Source organism: Charadrius vociferus, unplaced genomic scaffold, assembly GCF_000708025.1.
Source record: "Charadrius vociferus isolate BGI_N301 unplaced genomic scaffold, ASM70802v2 scaffold18, whole genome shotgun sequence".
NCBI lineage: Eukaryota > Metazoa > Chordata > Aves > Charadriiformes > Charadriidae > Charadrius > Charadrius vociferus.
The window spans coordinates 163,296-179,362 of NW_009649565.1; the positions used below are offsets into that span (position 1 = coordinate 163,296).

The 16,067-nt window shown below is 42.9% G+C and overlaps 1 protein-coding gene across 1 annotated transcript in view; it reads left to right on the forward strand.

The window, feature by feature from the left end:
* Window positions 1-16,067, forward strand: part of SDK1 (sidekick cell adhesion molecule 1) — a gene marked incomplete at its 5' end in the record, with an annotated part of 212,530 nt that overhangs the window by 115,683 nt on the left and 80,780 nt on the right. The window contains 4 exons of the mRNA XM_009890061.1: window positions 3,203-3,394; window positions 5,143-5,264; window positions 13,504-13,613; window positions 15,929-16,056. Coding sequence (XP_009888363.1) covers window positions 3,203-3,394; window positions 5,143-5,264; window positions 13,504-13,613; window positions 15,929-16,056 — 552 coding nt within the window. The remainder of the gene's footprint in view (window positions 1-3,202; window positions 3,395-5,142; window positions 5,265-13,503; window positions 13,614-15,928; window positions 16,057-16,067) is intronic.

Sequence of the window (16,067 nt, forward strand, 5' to 3'; positions counted from 1 at the left end):
GATATCTTTACTGGACCTTCTTGTTCCCCGCAGCAGAGGCGGGAGGAGGAGAGCGCGGCGGGGGTGCAGCAGCCAGCCTGCTCTGGGAAATCGCCCATTACTCTCCCTGCAAATTTCAGTATCTTCCTCCTTCTCTCGGTAAACATTGATTTATGAGGACCTGGATGTAGACGGACAGTTTGTGATTGGGTGTACTGCTCTCTTGTAGAGAATTTACTCCAGATCAAGAGAAAAATTATTTCTGAAACTCCTCTGGTCATTAGTTTCCGTTAGGCAGCGTATTGCGGCGAGGGTGCAGTGCCAAAGCACGCGGGAGGGCTCTGTGGCACCTTTCCTACTCTCACTGGCGCTGAAGCCAGAGGAAACGCTCTCAGGCCAGGCCGGCTGGGCTCCCCCGCGCACATCGCTGGCAGTGATGGCCTCTGCAAAACAGAGAGAGCATTTTTACCAACCACATGTCCTAAAGTTCTGCCCATCTGTCAGTCATTGTGGCTTAAGTGCTACTTGGGGGTACGGAGGACGTTGTTCCTTTCCTTCAGCATTTTTTTCATCTGTTTTTGTTATGCATGATTACATTTGGCTTTGTGTCTGCTCGGTATGTATGTATGTATTTTCTGTTTGTGGGTTTTTTTATATGAATAGAATTTAACTGTACTTTTGGGAGTGAAATATCCAACAGTAAATGCTGCCTCTTTGCCTTCTCTTCAATTTGCATGTGAACTCAGGATATTTTTCCTGGTGAACGTTTTTTCAGTAAATAAATACCTAGAGGCTGTGTGCCTAATGGGGGGGGAAAGCTGGGTCTCATCCCTCTAGTCACAAGGGAGAAAACATAAAATGTTCAAAGAATAATCACCAACATTTGACGCATATCCAAAGCTTATCTAGATGGGAGAGAAGATATCTCAGTCAGTTAAGCTCGCCTAGCGCATGGTGGATGAAACTTCCTATTCTTTGTAAGCAACAAATGGATAGGGAGAGCATTAAAAGTCCCCCGCTTATCTTCTGGTTATTTATTGCCTTGAGCAACCCAGTTTGGTTTATTCTGAGGTGATAATCCTCGATTCCCTCCGCCAGCCCGTGCCTAGGGTCCAGAGCAGGCGTAGCAGGGTTGTCCCCAGCTCCCGGGCAGACGGATGAGCCGCGGCACGGCCCTTGCCCAACCTCTGCTCCATCCATCTGCACACAGACGTGCTGCTGGTGGGGGACGGGGCTGCCAGGTGTGTGTCCTCTGTTGGGAAGCGGGGAACGGCACGATTGCACCTTCCTTGGGCTCGTTCTCATTCTTCCCCATTGCTCTCTCTGGAGCAAATGCAGCAACCACGGCTTTTGGAAGAAAGAGGTCTTTGTGGTGGTCATTCTGGTTCTGACTCCTTCATGGCTCTTCACTGAGTGTCAAATAGAGTGGACGGTCATCCTCCATCTTTCTGTCTGCCCTCGTTAATAAAGGCAATAGAGTCCTTACGTTTTGTCAATTCTTCGTACAGATTGTAATTTTGCCTGTGCTGCATAAACTCGGATCACTGGTAAATAATTCTGAAGCCTTTTCAGAGAGCCTCTAAACACCACCGTGTCTCTGACATACTGGTAAATTACTGACTTAATTAGTTCCCATACAGACACTTAAAACGGGCTCTGGATGAGCGCTCAGGAGTTTTTCCCCTTCCCCTAGGTAGTGTGTAGGCAGGTAAGCGGTTGTGTGGTTGAAGTGTCACCCCCCTTTATCAGTGCCCCCTCACCTGAAACGTCATCAGTGACTATGTGAGTACTCGGAGCCCATTTTCATGCAAAAAATGGGTTAAGAGGAATCTGTGTCAGCGATGGCAGCTGGCACTGGAGGAAGGGTACCATCTCACACCTCTCAAACTCTCGCAGAAATATTTGTCTTACCAGGCTTTTAGTTCATGAGACGATGTTTCCCTGTTGATCAATACCATAAGGTATTTTGCTATGTCAATTTATTTATGTTAATCAGCTTATCGCGGTTTTTCTTTTAAAAAAAAAGGAAAAAAAATCCCTCAAGCCCCCCAGCTGGTCTGAATTCCTCATCTTAGATGATGGGAACAGGAACCCAGTAGGGAGTTTCTCTAGCCAGCTTGCCTCGTGCATGGTTCACTCGGTGGGGTTCCTTTCTGTTAGTCCTTTTCACTCACTTCCATTTCACAGGCATTCAAGAGCTATGTGTATTTTTTTTCCCCCCCTGAGTCAAATCACAAAGAAAGCTGCAATCAAGCAAACTTTTCAGACATGCTCTCCGGAGACAGGCACAGTAAGGTTCAAATGGGTTCAAACGAGAATAAAGTGGGACTGGGCAGGAGGAGGACAAGCGGATTTGGAGGTAAAATTGAGCAAATCAGCCAGTAGAAAGTTTCAAAAGTTCTTGGAAGGCAAACGGTTATAAAAGTGATAAAAAGGAAAGGCTGGTTATGATAGAAGAATATGGAGGTCAGGGTGAGTGCCGTTTTGGACAATACATTGGCTACACTATGGGTTTGAACGAAAGGATAATGATTCGCCCTGCTAAAGGATTTGTGCAAGGAACAAGCAGTGGGGAGTAGAGATTTTTCAGTTCCTAGGAGATTCCCACAATGTTGCTGCCTTATTGTTATTGTCGGATTTGTAAGTATTTCTAGATATATACAGCAGTGGAGGTTACTTCAGCCAGGAAAGGGAGTAGCCCTACTAAGCACATACAGATTTTTGTAATTAGATATTCTAGCTAGTAAGAAGATGTTATATTTTCCAGTGTTTCTTCCTACTTGCTTCGTGGAGTTCACAAAATGAAAGTCCACCCTTCTGCGAGATTATCCCCGGGTTTCCTAGCCACTTCATAGCAGGCACTGGGGAGTCTGAGCAAAAGAGACAGACTGGTGAGACTCCAGCTCCTCCCCCGTCTGTAATCTGATGGGCAGATGACGCCCCGTGGGGTACCTACAGCAATTGCTTATTGGAAATAACAACATTAGAAAAATGCGTGGGTACTTTAGCCAGTGTTTACTTCAACCTTTTTTTTTTTTTTTCTGATTATAAAAGGTGACCATAACAGAGTAGAGCAGGAAACAAGTACCACCGTTGACCACAAGCAAATCTTGCAGAAGCGGGAATTTACCAGTCCCTGACGTATTGTGTAACTGCGCTTTAGAAGAAAAACTAGGTCCCATCAGTGCTACAGCCCCCTGACTTCTGTGGGATTGTTTTCCAGGGTACCAGATCTCCTGGGAGGTGTATGGCAGGAATGAATCTCGTCTTGCTCGCACACTACCCAACACGACGCCGGAGTACAAGATCACGGGGCTGTCGTCTCTCACCACCTACACAATCGAGGTGGCAGCTGTGACCGCAAAAGGGAGCGGATGGGTCACGTCCTCCACCATCTCTTCTGGTGTGCCCCCAGGTTGGTAAAACTCCATGAAACAAATTAAATTGGCTGATTCTTTGTGCTTCTGTGTTCCAAAGGTCACACATTACTTCGGTTCAGTAGTAATAAAAATGGTTTTATTTATAAACCGTTGGCATTCTTTACCACATAATTAAAATTTCATTTCTAGAACAGTTTAAAACGCTAACGTGAAGGCACTTGCAGTTTGAAATTACCAGAAAGTCGAGGCTGTTTAACAGAAGTACAAAAAAAGTTGTAGGGATGGCAGAAGGAATGGACAAAGTAATAAAGTGGATACAATACAGAATCTCTTGACATTTACAAAGTAACATAAGAACGAAACCTGAATCAATTCAAATAGTGTTGCTCTGGAAAAATACAGCCTGCATGCTGTTGAAAGGGAAAGTTTTTTTTTTCCATTTATAAGTAGTATAGCTTATGTCCCGTATGAGAGAATATTTGTTTAACTAAACTAAAACATTATTTACAAGATTTGGGAGTTGTGGCCTGAGAGGGATTTGGGAGGAGGTACTGCATTGTCTGAGTTACCCTTTGGGCACCTGTAAATTGAGCCTTTTTGCATTTTGTTTTTAAAATTGTGCACTTATCCAGTATAGAAAGCAAACTAAAAAGCCAACTCGTACCTCAAACAAGCAGTTTCAGTTAATTTATAGTTATAGAAGTAGAATTTTGCAAAGTGGAGCAGTTAGTGTACATCACTGATGGTAATCCAGTTTTTCCCTTTTCCGGTATTTTTGAACTTTTCTGTATGTCTTGAAGTATGCTTGTCTTGCTTTTCCCTAATCATAGGTAATTGTGACAAGCTGTAGACTAGATCAATGCCACGCTCCCTGTTGTTAGCCAGATAACAGCATTATCCTACTTGGTCAGGGTTAGTTTATTGATCGTAGTTCCCACAAATGTGAAGTAAGAATCAAGAAATATTGTGTATTCGTGCATACGTGAAATATATGCCAGAGAGCTGCCCGTTTTTTGCCTGTTGAATTTGCACATGGTACAACATTATGAATGATTACCGATTATAATACTAATTTCCATTACTTACGAATGCAGGTACTATTGGGAATTTATTCTAAACAATCTATATTTAATCTCTTTGCTGGGCTTGCTTTTCTTGATAATTCAGATAATATTAAAAATGTAAATGCCACTGTAAACGTGACTGATGTGAGGCAAAGGTCTGATTGGGGCTGCAGATTTTTCTCCGTAGGTCACCTACTAAATGCCCTCTAAAATCCACCTATTATAGGTCAATATAAGAATAACAAAATCTTCCCCACGCACTACCCAAAAATTTGAATCTTTTTCTGTTAATACTTCTTAAAGTACATACAACTTTAAAATAAGTAAAAATTAGCATTGTTTAATTCTGGAGAAACAGGAGTACAGAGGAATTAGGTGACTTGGCAAGTGACTGGCAGATCTGGAGCTGGCGAGTACCTTCCCCTGAGCCACCACACTTTGTCGGTTATGCAACTTCTCTAAAATAGTAGCTGTAATTCTGTACACGGGCTCTTTCTTTTCTCGTTTGATCTGTAAAAATGTGGTGCCTGCTCAGAGCCGCAGAAATAGTAATGCTGTATGCAGTACTCTGCCAAAAAGAAAGAACCCCCCCCAGTTATTTGCTCTGTTATAATGGTTACCAAAGTGTTTTATATGCTGAAACACTGAATGTCAACCTGTGTTACCGGGCCCTAGGCACAGAGTGTTTCCACCTCTCATTTACGTTTCTGTTTCTTCAGAACTTCCAGGTGCTCCCTCCAACCTGGTGATTTCCAACATCAGCCCTCGCTCTGCCACGCTCCAGTTCCGGCCAGGGTACGACGGCAAAACCTCCATCTCCAAGTGGATAGTCGAAGGCCAGGTACGTCCCTGACAAAAAGCTCTTAATGAAGTTTCGGAGGGGTTAAAAAGGGTCTAGATAGTGAATTGCTGTTTGGGTTACAGTTTTTGTTTAACTTTGGATCAAAGCTCCCCCGTACGCGGCCTGGCGGGAGCTGTTCGGGGGGTCCTGGGGAGGCTGGAATGTGAGGGAGCCGCAGAGGCTTAGCTGAGAAATGTCTGTGCGGTAGCCAGGGAGAAAAGGGTCGTATGAATGCTGTAACTTCACGGGAACAAGAGAAAAATATGATATATAATATACACGTGTGAGAATGTTTATCCTTTAAATAATTCACATGGATTTTTGTAGAGCAACTTTGCTTATGTTCAGAAGAACACCAGATGCGTGGTAAGCAGCAATACATATAGCAGAGCTTAAGTCCATTCATTCGTTTAAAAAAGGGTTTGAAACCTGTGTTTAGGTTCTGTTGGTTGCATTTTCAAACCAGATGCAAACCTCAAATTATTATCTCGTAGAGTTAGCAGTGTAAGAAGAATTGCACTGAACAGTAAAGATACCATTATTCGTGAAACTGAGTGTATTTTTCTATCTTGTAATGGAATATACTGAGGTTTTCTATCCAGGCCTCTAGATATAAATACGATGAGTTCTCTTCTTCATCGGCTTTAAACAATATCCCTCTTTCTGCTGTCATTATGCCTTGGAGGAGTTATATATTCCTCATTTGTTCTCCTGACAGATGAGCTTTGCTTCTTCCTTTCCACCCACAGATCTTTATAAATAATATAATCTGTTTTTAAGACCAAATGTTGGACTTCTTAAATCACCGTCACCACTTAGACATGTTGATACAATCACTTCACTTGGTAATGAGATTGTTGTGAACAAGTTGGTACATTTTGTACAGTTTACATACACATTATTGCATGTTACAGAATTAAACACTGAAATCCTATAATGTGGTGGCTTGGCACATTCTGAGAAGCATTTTTGTGCCGGAGCACCACGTTGGTATTGCTCGAAATTTGTTCATTCTTTCATCCCATGAGTTGCAGAACACCAGTAAAGTGAAATAAATTTGAATGCTTTCAAACTGCAATGTTAATTGCCACGAAGCTCATCTGTGTCCTTGAAGAGCCCGAGGTGCAATTAGTGGTTGAATGGTTCCTGGTGTGCAGGGAGGGAAGGGAGGACATCTCTCGTTGGCAAACTCTCATCAACATCTGATGTGTTGGGGGGTTAGTGGTTCTGATAGATCCTGGATCCTGGAATATTTGCTCCCTTTGGGAAAGGAGCACAGCCAAAGTCTTTGCGGAGTCTGCACAGTTCTTTTCACCACAGCTACCCTGCATGTTTCTTCTGCACCGTACCTCACTGTTTAGCTTTGGCACAACAAGAAATGTTGCTCCAAGTGGATTTAATTTAAAAAAAAAAAAAAAAAATTCTTGCTCACATGATTAACAAAAACCTTTTCAGGTATGCAGAGAAATTGGTGACTCCTTAAGGACAGAGCAAATCCTATTTGCATGTAATCCTTTGTTCACAGCGCCTTTCTGCCAGCACTCCACTCCAACTCCCTCTCCCAAAGTGCGATTTCACAGCACCTTCAGCCAATCTAAACCAGAGCTCTCACCGTCCTGCTCCCGTCCCCTCTCCCTCCTACCAAGGCTTTCTTACTCCGGCCTTCCCCATGCACTGATTCTGGCGTGATCGTACCCAGAGCTGCTACGAGACTTAATCTCAGCCAAGGACAAAGGCGTTTCGGAGAGCTCAGCTCCCTGCCCAGGCTGTGTGCGCGGGCAGAGGAGGGGATGGGAGCAGAGATGCGGGCAGGGATGCCTCCATCCTGACTGGGATCTAGGCTGCCTGGACCTGCCCTCTGGACTTTTTTTCTGGGTTTTTCTGCCTACCTTTTAAAGACACACAAGCTGTCACAAAACAGCTGCCGGTGACACCCCAGTGCTCACTTATGCCTTTCATGTAGTTTGTTGTGAGCAGCGATATGTCTGCGCTGGAATGCAGACTGCTGTTGCAACGTTGATATTTTAGCACAGACAACCATAATCGTTCCTTAGAACTGTGTTGGACTGAAGGGCAGCAGTTACACTCAACTACAACAGTATTTTCTAAACAGAAATACAGGGAGGATTTTTTTCCTTCTGGATCTTTCATTCATGGGCCCACACACAGCTTTTAATAGCCCTGTTAATTGTTTCATGCCTTAGCATTAAATTAAAAGCCACTTAAGGTGTGGTTTTGCATATTATGATTTTAAAACAGGTGGTCTTCGGGAGTGATAGGATTACATTTAACTATAAAACACTAATCTGTGTGTCCTAGTGTACTTTGCAATTAATCAGTTGAGTTGGAGCCTAAAGATTCTGTCCAAGCAGGTACAGGGACTGCATCTCCCCCCATTCACAAATTTTCTGTCCATGAGCCTTTCTGAAAGTTTGCAACAAGGTGCAGCATAGCTGAAAGCAGCTAATAGCTTGGGAAAAATATGTTGCAGTTTACTAAGATCTTGTACAACATGATCTATCCTGGAAGGGGGAGAACTGGGTCCATGTCGCCATGCGGGTCTGTTCCATCTGGGCTGCACTTCTGCTGTCGGTGGGTTCAGGACAAAGCGTTTTACTGTCGTGCACTTCATCGATGTCCCGCGGTGTTTGTATAGTTGGGTGACTGGACATCCCTTACATATCGTGTCTTCTCTCCCATCTCTGCTGGGAGTATACCCTTCACTCTGAATTTCTGCATCCTCACAGCCAAACTGCTTTATATTCACACACACAAACAAGCTGCCACCAACGTATTTTTCTTCTTTGTTCCTTTACGTGGCACAAAGCTTCGTCGATAAGGGCAGGTCTAGAAAATGTTCCAAGTGTTGCGTTTTGGCTGAGTGCCATTTTTGAAGCCTGATACTTCATGAACAATTTGGATGAAAAACACAGCTGGGAATTCCAGTTGACGTGGAATTTTGTACATCTGGCCTTGGCTTCTGCTTTTTGTGCTGGGGTGTAAATTCCCAGGAGCCACTGTGGAACTAATTCTCAATTATGTCAACGAACATGAGAGGAGAGTCAGGTTTTTAAGATTTTAGTGTTGGTAGATACTGAAATAGCAAGCGTTAAAAATCCCATTTCTGTGTTTCTAGTGAAGCTACATTCGGTACTTTTGAAGGCATTTCTAAAAAATCACTACACTGTTTCATTTCCACCTTTCCATCTAGACTCAGGGGACAGGCGGAAACTAGATCTCCAAACAGAGAACTACAAAAAAGTACCAATGCCACTTAAAAAATATTTCTAACATTGTTTTTCCATTACAAACAATATAATCTAAAGAGAAGAGGGTCTAATGTAATATAAAGGCTCTGCTGACACTTGTTCAGAAGGACCAGCAGTAACTGTCTTGTGGCATTGACACTCACAGGTAACATGTTCATCCCCAAAGAATTTCAGTAAATCCTTCCAATCCTCCTGTACTCTGGGATGCAGTTAGAGTCTATATTGCAGACATTTTTTTCTGGCAATTTGCAGAAGACTGGCACTGAATCTCTGCTGTTGTTCACACGGTTTCGTGTTTGCGCTCTCTATCTGCTGCAGTCCAGTTTCAGCTTATGTGTCTCGTGTGGGATTTTTCCCGGGTTTTTGTCAGAAGTACGTAAATGACATCATCACGACTCTGCCTTGGTGGGTGCTCAGTCCGCAGCACCAAGCTTTCCAGTGGGTGATTAGAGAAGCTGGGCTAACTTCTGCCGAGTTTGGTGTGTTTTTCTGGTGATTAGTGTTACTGTGCAGAGAGCAGAAGACCCGTGGAACGGCTGGAGGCCACTTATGAAGCCGTGTTGCAAGTCATGGAGCCATGAGTATATGGGCTAATACAGAGAGGTTTTGCTTATAGCCTTTCTGCTGCTTTTAGAGAAATTTTATGTGAATATCATGGTGAGCAGTAGCAGAGTTTCAAAGTAGCAAAACCTTCAAAGTATTATCGCTGTGTTCGCTTGTAAAGCTGTGAGTTGGGAAAGACGTTGTAACTTTGACCATGAATTTATCTGGTTTTGTGGGTTAAGTCAGTGACCCAGATAGGATTCATCCATTGTACGAGGTGACTCTCTCGGTGTCGTTTTTACTTCGGAGCTGGTAAGTAAAGTGTCTGAAACTCTGACAATTTTATGCTTTTGCCAATCTTTAAATCAAAAATGGCTGAATCGATTTAAGGATTTTGTAAGAAAAAAGATTGCACGCGGGCTGACATCCTGTGAACCGAATTTCTCCCAAAGCGATTTCAAATGTGTGAGTTATGGACCTCTATAATGAAAACTCTGACATATCTTGAACTATAGTAGAACATAGGGTACCTCTATAATGTACAGAAACACTGTGTTTTCCTTTCCTGCAGTCAGTACTTCATAACTGTTCAAAATTTTGGAAGCATTACTGTCTTATACAAAATATCACAGCAAAGGATTTTTGCATTCCAAATTTTAATTATTGTTGGTTTCTTTTAAGTCAAAACTCTGCAACTTTGCACCTGGAGTGCATTCCATCAGAAAATGTTAGGTCACTTTATGAAATATTTCACGTTTTCCTTTTTAGAAATGGAGAAACTAAGAGAAGTAAAGGGTTCTGACATCCCTTCCGATATTGTTTTATACTGTCTCATTTCTGTAATAATAAATGAATATGCCTTTTTATTGAATGTAATGCCTTGGGAACAGCTGAGAGATGGGAATGAATATATGCTAACTTGTGATGGCTGATCGTTATCGAGAATTATGCGGAGTGTCTCAGTGGACATAGGTGTTTTTATTGTGGCGGTCCTGGGGCCTCCTGGGGATTGCGGCCCTATTGTATGGAGGACTGTTAAGATGCAGAGTGCATTTCTTAAGGAGTTTTTATGCCAACAGGAACAGAAAAGCAGTTGGTGTTCTCATCTGCCTCCTAAAACAATGCACAGATGAATATGTGTGCATCTGTCAACAAACATCATCTCTTTCTGAAGTTTGCATACGCAGTTACCCAAAAAACAGCGACAAGAAAGAAGCCTCCAAATTAACTTTATTTTATTCAGAGCAGCTCATAGTGGACTCTCTTGCCCCTCAAAGGACTCTTTTATCCTTACCACTGCCCATAGTTCTTTTTGCCCCGTGGGAATCCCTTTGTAGTCTGATTCTTGAAACTGATACGTTTCCTCTGATCTGACATCAGAGCGTTTCAGCAAAAATAATTTCCTTTTCCTTCAAGAGCCTGAAACTTGGAATCTACTATAGATCTTGTGGAAGTTAAAAATACAGAAGTCCATCACTGAAGGCTCTCTTCCAAGACTCATTTCTGAGATTATTGCTAAATGAGTGAAACTTGGTTTTGAGTAGCAGTGACCCACGGTCGCTTGGCCACACGAGTCAGAGGTCATGCGGAGGTCCCCCGGCTGTTCACCAATGTACCCTACAGCTGTTCGCCCTTCAGTCCTATGACTTTGGAAGGAACTCCCCACAAAAGCAACTTTCTCAAATTATACTACTGATTTCAGTAGAAGATCTAACCCTTGGAGTTACTTTGCCAAATGCTGGCACCAGACCCTGGGAGCACTACAAGGTATTATTCTAACTAAAGCGAATTCCTCATCTGCTTTTCTTAAAATGTTGAGTCACGGAACTATGCCTGTGGCTGATGTTTTTCCTGCTACTTATCGCTACCTTTCAGCAGCAAATTAGTCTAAAAGTGGTTAATTGGGACTGCCTGTGCTGTCGTTTGCCCAGGGTCCCCACCTCCCAATACAGGTGGTGGCCACCTGGTTACCAGCTGGTTCCTGAGCTTGGAAACAACCAGCGTGCCTGGCTTGGTTGGCATCTGCCGCTTGCTTGTAGGCTGCACCCATCATTTCTAGCAGGTGGAGCATTCAAAACCAGAAAGCAGTCTCCTGGGATAGCTTTTGAGGGGTTTGCCATAGTCCTGGGCGCGTAAAAGCTTTCACGGCTTCTCAGTCAATAAAAGATCCTTAAAATTTCCACCTTTGCAGGCAGCTGGTAAATGTCTATCTGCAAAGCAGGTGGGGGGTTTTGGACATCTCTCAAGCTTGAGTCAATGTCAATTGTTCACAGTCCTGTGGGCCTCTGGGTCTGGACCATGTGGTCCTTAATGTGTATTAATGACCTGCCTGCTGCTGCCTAACGATTGAAACCTGTGGTCTTCTTTTTTTTTTTCTTTTTTTGCTATGTAAGAAATATTTTAAAAAGCTTTTCTGTTCTTCGAATACAAAAAGACGACTGTCTCACCACTGGAGACTCTTTGCAGCCTCCAAAGCCCCGTGGATAGTTGCTATACAATTACTGCAGCACTTTGAGGTGATGTTGTTAAGAGCAAGGTGTTTTGCAAAAATAAGCATTTACTGTAGACTTGCTACAGTATTAATCAAAACCTCTTTTTATTAAAAGTGTTCTGTGTTTCCTTGACTGAAATCAACCCTCTCCTCCTTTCTTTGTTTATGTAGGGTTTCTGTTTTGTTTTTTTTTTAAATTCTCTTTATCATCTCTTTGTTCTCTGGGTTCAGTTTAGGGCTGTTCTGTTTTACCATGCAGACCTGTCTCAACTTGCTTCCTTTAAACTTCTGCATCCATGGACTTCACTAAAATTTATGGAGCTCAGTTGGGACCAGGAATTTTAAAAGGCCCGTAATCTTCACTGACATCTGTTTTACATGGTTTTTGGTATATGGCAGTGTCCTTGATAACCAACAAGACAGAAAGGCCCAGCAAGACCTGTGCAACCACATCCCTCCATGAAAGCAGTCCTCTGCTAGGAAGATCACAGAGGATTCTTTTCACAGTGCAATGCAAAACTTATTTCTTTGGCCTAATTTTGCTTGTGTCATTTCTTCATGCACAAACATAAATATGCAGCACATCAACTCCTGGGTGAGCGAAGAAGTAAAATGTCTATAAATAAATCAGGCTGATTCTCCTGAAAGGGGAAAAAAAAAAAAAAAAAAGAGTGAATGAAACCTAATTTTCTATTTGAAGTACTTGGGATATGCGAGATACTCTGGGCTACGTTGCCTACCGAGTGCTTTGAGAGTGTCTATGGCTGTAACTAGCATACAGAACTCGTTAGGGATCTGTTTAAAAAAGATTAAAGGAAATAGCTCTTTACACAGTGGGTCGGGAGCTTCTGGAATTTGTTGCCACAGCAGTCTGTGGGAGTAGATGGTGTCAGTAGGTTAAAAAAGCATTAGGCGTCTTCATGGCTATTAGGTCTGTAAATAGAGGCTAAAGGGAACAGCTGCCCGCGTACCCTCGCTCACCCCGCAGGGGGTACCGGGGTGGGATGTGGGAACCGGAGTACAAGTGCTGCCCTTTGTGGGAGGGTTGAAACACCAGAGTAAATGTGCACCGTGCTGGGGAATTATATCAGGGAGTCTCGTCTGAGATCCACTGCGTTTCAGCGCTTGAGAATCTCCAAAGCGAAGCCCAGGCATCTGCCAGCTCTCCTCGCTCTCCTTCTCCACGCTCCTACCGTGGCTCTTACGCACACAGCGCTGCCCACTGATGCTGCCCTCTTCCAGGGTCCCACGTCAGACTCTGGCCTTTCTATCATCCCTCCTTGACTTCCTTTTAAGTCCTGATTCATCTTCATTTTATCTCCAGAAATCTGTGTGCAAAGTAATCCTCTCAATTCCCATCACTATTTTGTCCCTTCTAATGCTGCCGTAGCTGAGGAACTGTGTTGGGCAACACGTTGGGATTAATTAATACAAAGGATTCCACGTGGAAAAGCCTGGTCTAAGTGCAGCCCAGCAGATGAGGTTAAAACACTTCTGTTCTTTGACTTTGTTCTTGTTTCTCCGTCTTCATTTCTGTGGCGTTTTGCCTCCATTGAGACTTGCTTAGTATGCATCAGTTCCTGCGAGTTATTATCAAGGCTAGGTTTCATTTTCTTGTATTACTACTTGATACTTCTGTATTGTGACGGTGAGATTGAACGGGGTATTAGTGCTCTCGTGGTGTTTTTCTGGAATAGATCTTATCAGAGCATCCCAGTGAAGTCCCAACAGGTACAAGGAAACTTGGCTGTGCTGTCACTTTACAAATAACTAGTGCCTTGTCATATAAAAATGAGTATTAACTGCATAATATGTATTTAAAAGCATTAGTCCTTCCACTGCTGTGGTGACACACGTGACAAAAGAGGTTATATATATAATTCTTTTATATATATATAGTCTGCTTTGTATTCCTTCTTACCTCTCCCATGTACAGGTTGGTGTACTGGGTGATGAAGAAGAGTGGGTGAGTCTTCGTGAGGTGGAGAATGAACCCGATGCTCAGATGCTGGAGGTACCGAACCTTACTCCTTACACTCATTACAGGTAAGAACAGCAGGTAATTAGCTGCAGCATGAAAAAAAAATGAGTAAATAGCAGCATGGAACAGCTTTCCTAATCAGAAACAGCTGGTTGTGTTTTATAATCTGAACAATAGGGAAAAGGTTCGCTGTTTTCATAGTTTATACTTAAAATGACTCGTCTGATATTGTTAATTGCAATTTACATACAATACAGTTCGTAATATTAAAAAGGAAATCCAAGTGCACAGTGAAATGTTTCTGTGAGTAACTGCTGTCCTGTGACTTCCTTCATCTAAAGGGTGCACCAGTGTAACATCAGTCAGTGGCAAATCAATTGGAGTTAAACTGGTGCAAACTTGTAATTACATATTTACATCAGTTTAGACATCGTTTTATTGATTTGGCTCAATGTAGTAACATCAGTTAGATGAAACCTTTGTTTATAAGAATTTACCAAGTTAAGCTTAATAGATATATGCAATGCTTAAACTGATTGAAGTGAGTCTACATTATGGGTGCACCCCAGTTAAGCGAGATTGATTTTTAAATCAATTCAATTCAAGTGATGCGTTGCTTTACTATAGACAGGATTTGAGAATTTGAGGTACTCGATCCTAATGAAAAATACTCTGATGAAATAGCCGGCTAACAGAAGGGCTGGTTGCAAGGAGATACAGTGGCAAGTGTTAAATCAGCTTACTGGAAACTCGTCCCCTTCGCCCCGGCTGAAGGGCTGTTTGGCACGCCCAGGTGCTGTTGGGAGCCAGTAGTAGGTGTAACCAAGTAAAACTCATATAATTTACAATTAATTCAGTGCTGGTACGCTAATTTTGTTCCCTTGGTCGGAAGCCTAGGAACATGCTGACCCTCTCCCAAACTCTCCACCAAAGTGGTTGACACCTCATCCTCCGGAGCTGAACATTTTACTGAAAGCCCTTTAAAAATTTTTGAACTTGAGCAGAGCTTTCTGGTGGGGAGGTTTAGGAAAGTTAGCTTCAGGTTGAGAAGATTTTGCTCACATAAAGGTGGATCCCTAAAGCTAAAAAGGCCGAGGTGAAGAGTATAGTGCGGGTTGTACCGGAGTTCAGTGTCTGTGCAAAACACGACAGACCTGCGCGCCCCGCGGGGGCAGGTACGCTGCCCGGCGCCGGCACCTTCCGCGCTTCCGGTTCTCCTCTCATCTTTTGCATCATAATTTGTAGACTAAAGCAGCTCCTTGAATTTTGCCTCAGGTTTTTTTGTTGTTTTTTTTTTTTTTTTCTCTCATGCATACGCAGATATGAGCTGCTCTTTTTTTTGGTGTTGTGTCAGCGTAGAGCACTTGTGTATGATTTTTGGAAACCTAGAAAGTTGTTGCAAAATGGATTTGTGGTCCTCTGGTCAGCTTTAGTCATTGCCCACTGAGAGAATACATCATGAGAGCTAATTATCTGACCGCGTCTTGAGCGGCCAGCTTCTTTTCTGTATTTTGTGCCAATGTTTGAGAGTGAAATCAAGGACAGTATTTGTTTAATGTGTTTCCTTTAATGCTTTTTCTAGGGAGATCAGAGCAGATAAATAAACACTGCTATGTTGACAAGCTCACCCTTTCTCGAAGCTCAGTCATTAGGTCCAAAAATTAAGTGTTTGGTAAGAACAGGTCATGTATTTATGTGCAAGCGCTGGATACCTCTAATTGCTTGTGACGGGTGAGAGTATCTGAAATGTACAGCACGTCTTAATTATTTTGTGCTTCCTGAAAAAAAGATTTCACTAAATCTTTTGTGACCCAATAGGGATTTCTATTGTGGAAGAGATGGTTTCAAGCAGACAGGGTATTTTTTAAAGACGCATATCCATATTAAATAACTTAATCTTTCTTGCGCAGGAAGGCTGAAAATGCAGCACAGGGAAAAATCAGCTTCTTTCAACCAGTAATTGAGGGGAAATGTTATCACTAGCCTATTTTTTATATTGACAGGGAATGAGAATATCCGAAGTTTGATATTTTAATACCTTTCTGGATGTATTGTACAAGCATCGCAAGAGAAAATCACTTACTGTTAGCATAAGCTCATCAGACTTGGTATAATTAACATAAATTTCTCACACAAATACCTAAGTTTCTAATAGACTCTAAGCTAATCTCATTTTCATTTTTTTAATACCTGAGAGGATCTGAAAGCGGTTACCATAAAGCGTTCAGCAGTGAATACAAAAGGGGACCCGCATGCAACGACCTTTGTGGAACATTTAGAAGGACCTAATTTGTATTTTTCCATCTTTTTCCCGTTCTGGAAAGAGAGGTACCATCCCCTGAGCTGTTCTAAGACACACTGCGTCTTTCCTCCCCTCCAGGTTCCGGATGCGGCAGGTGAACGTGGTGGGCGCCAGCCCCCTCAGCCAGCCCTCCCGCGTCATCCAGACGCTGCAGGCTCCCCCCGACGTGGCTCCCGGCAGCGTCACCGTGCGCCCGGCCAGCGCAACCAGCCTCTGG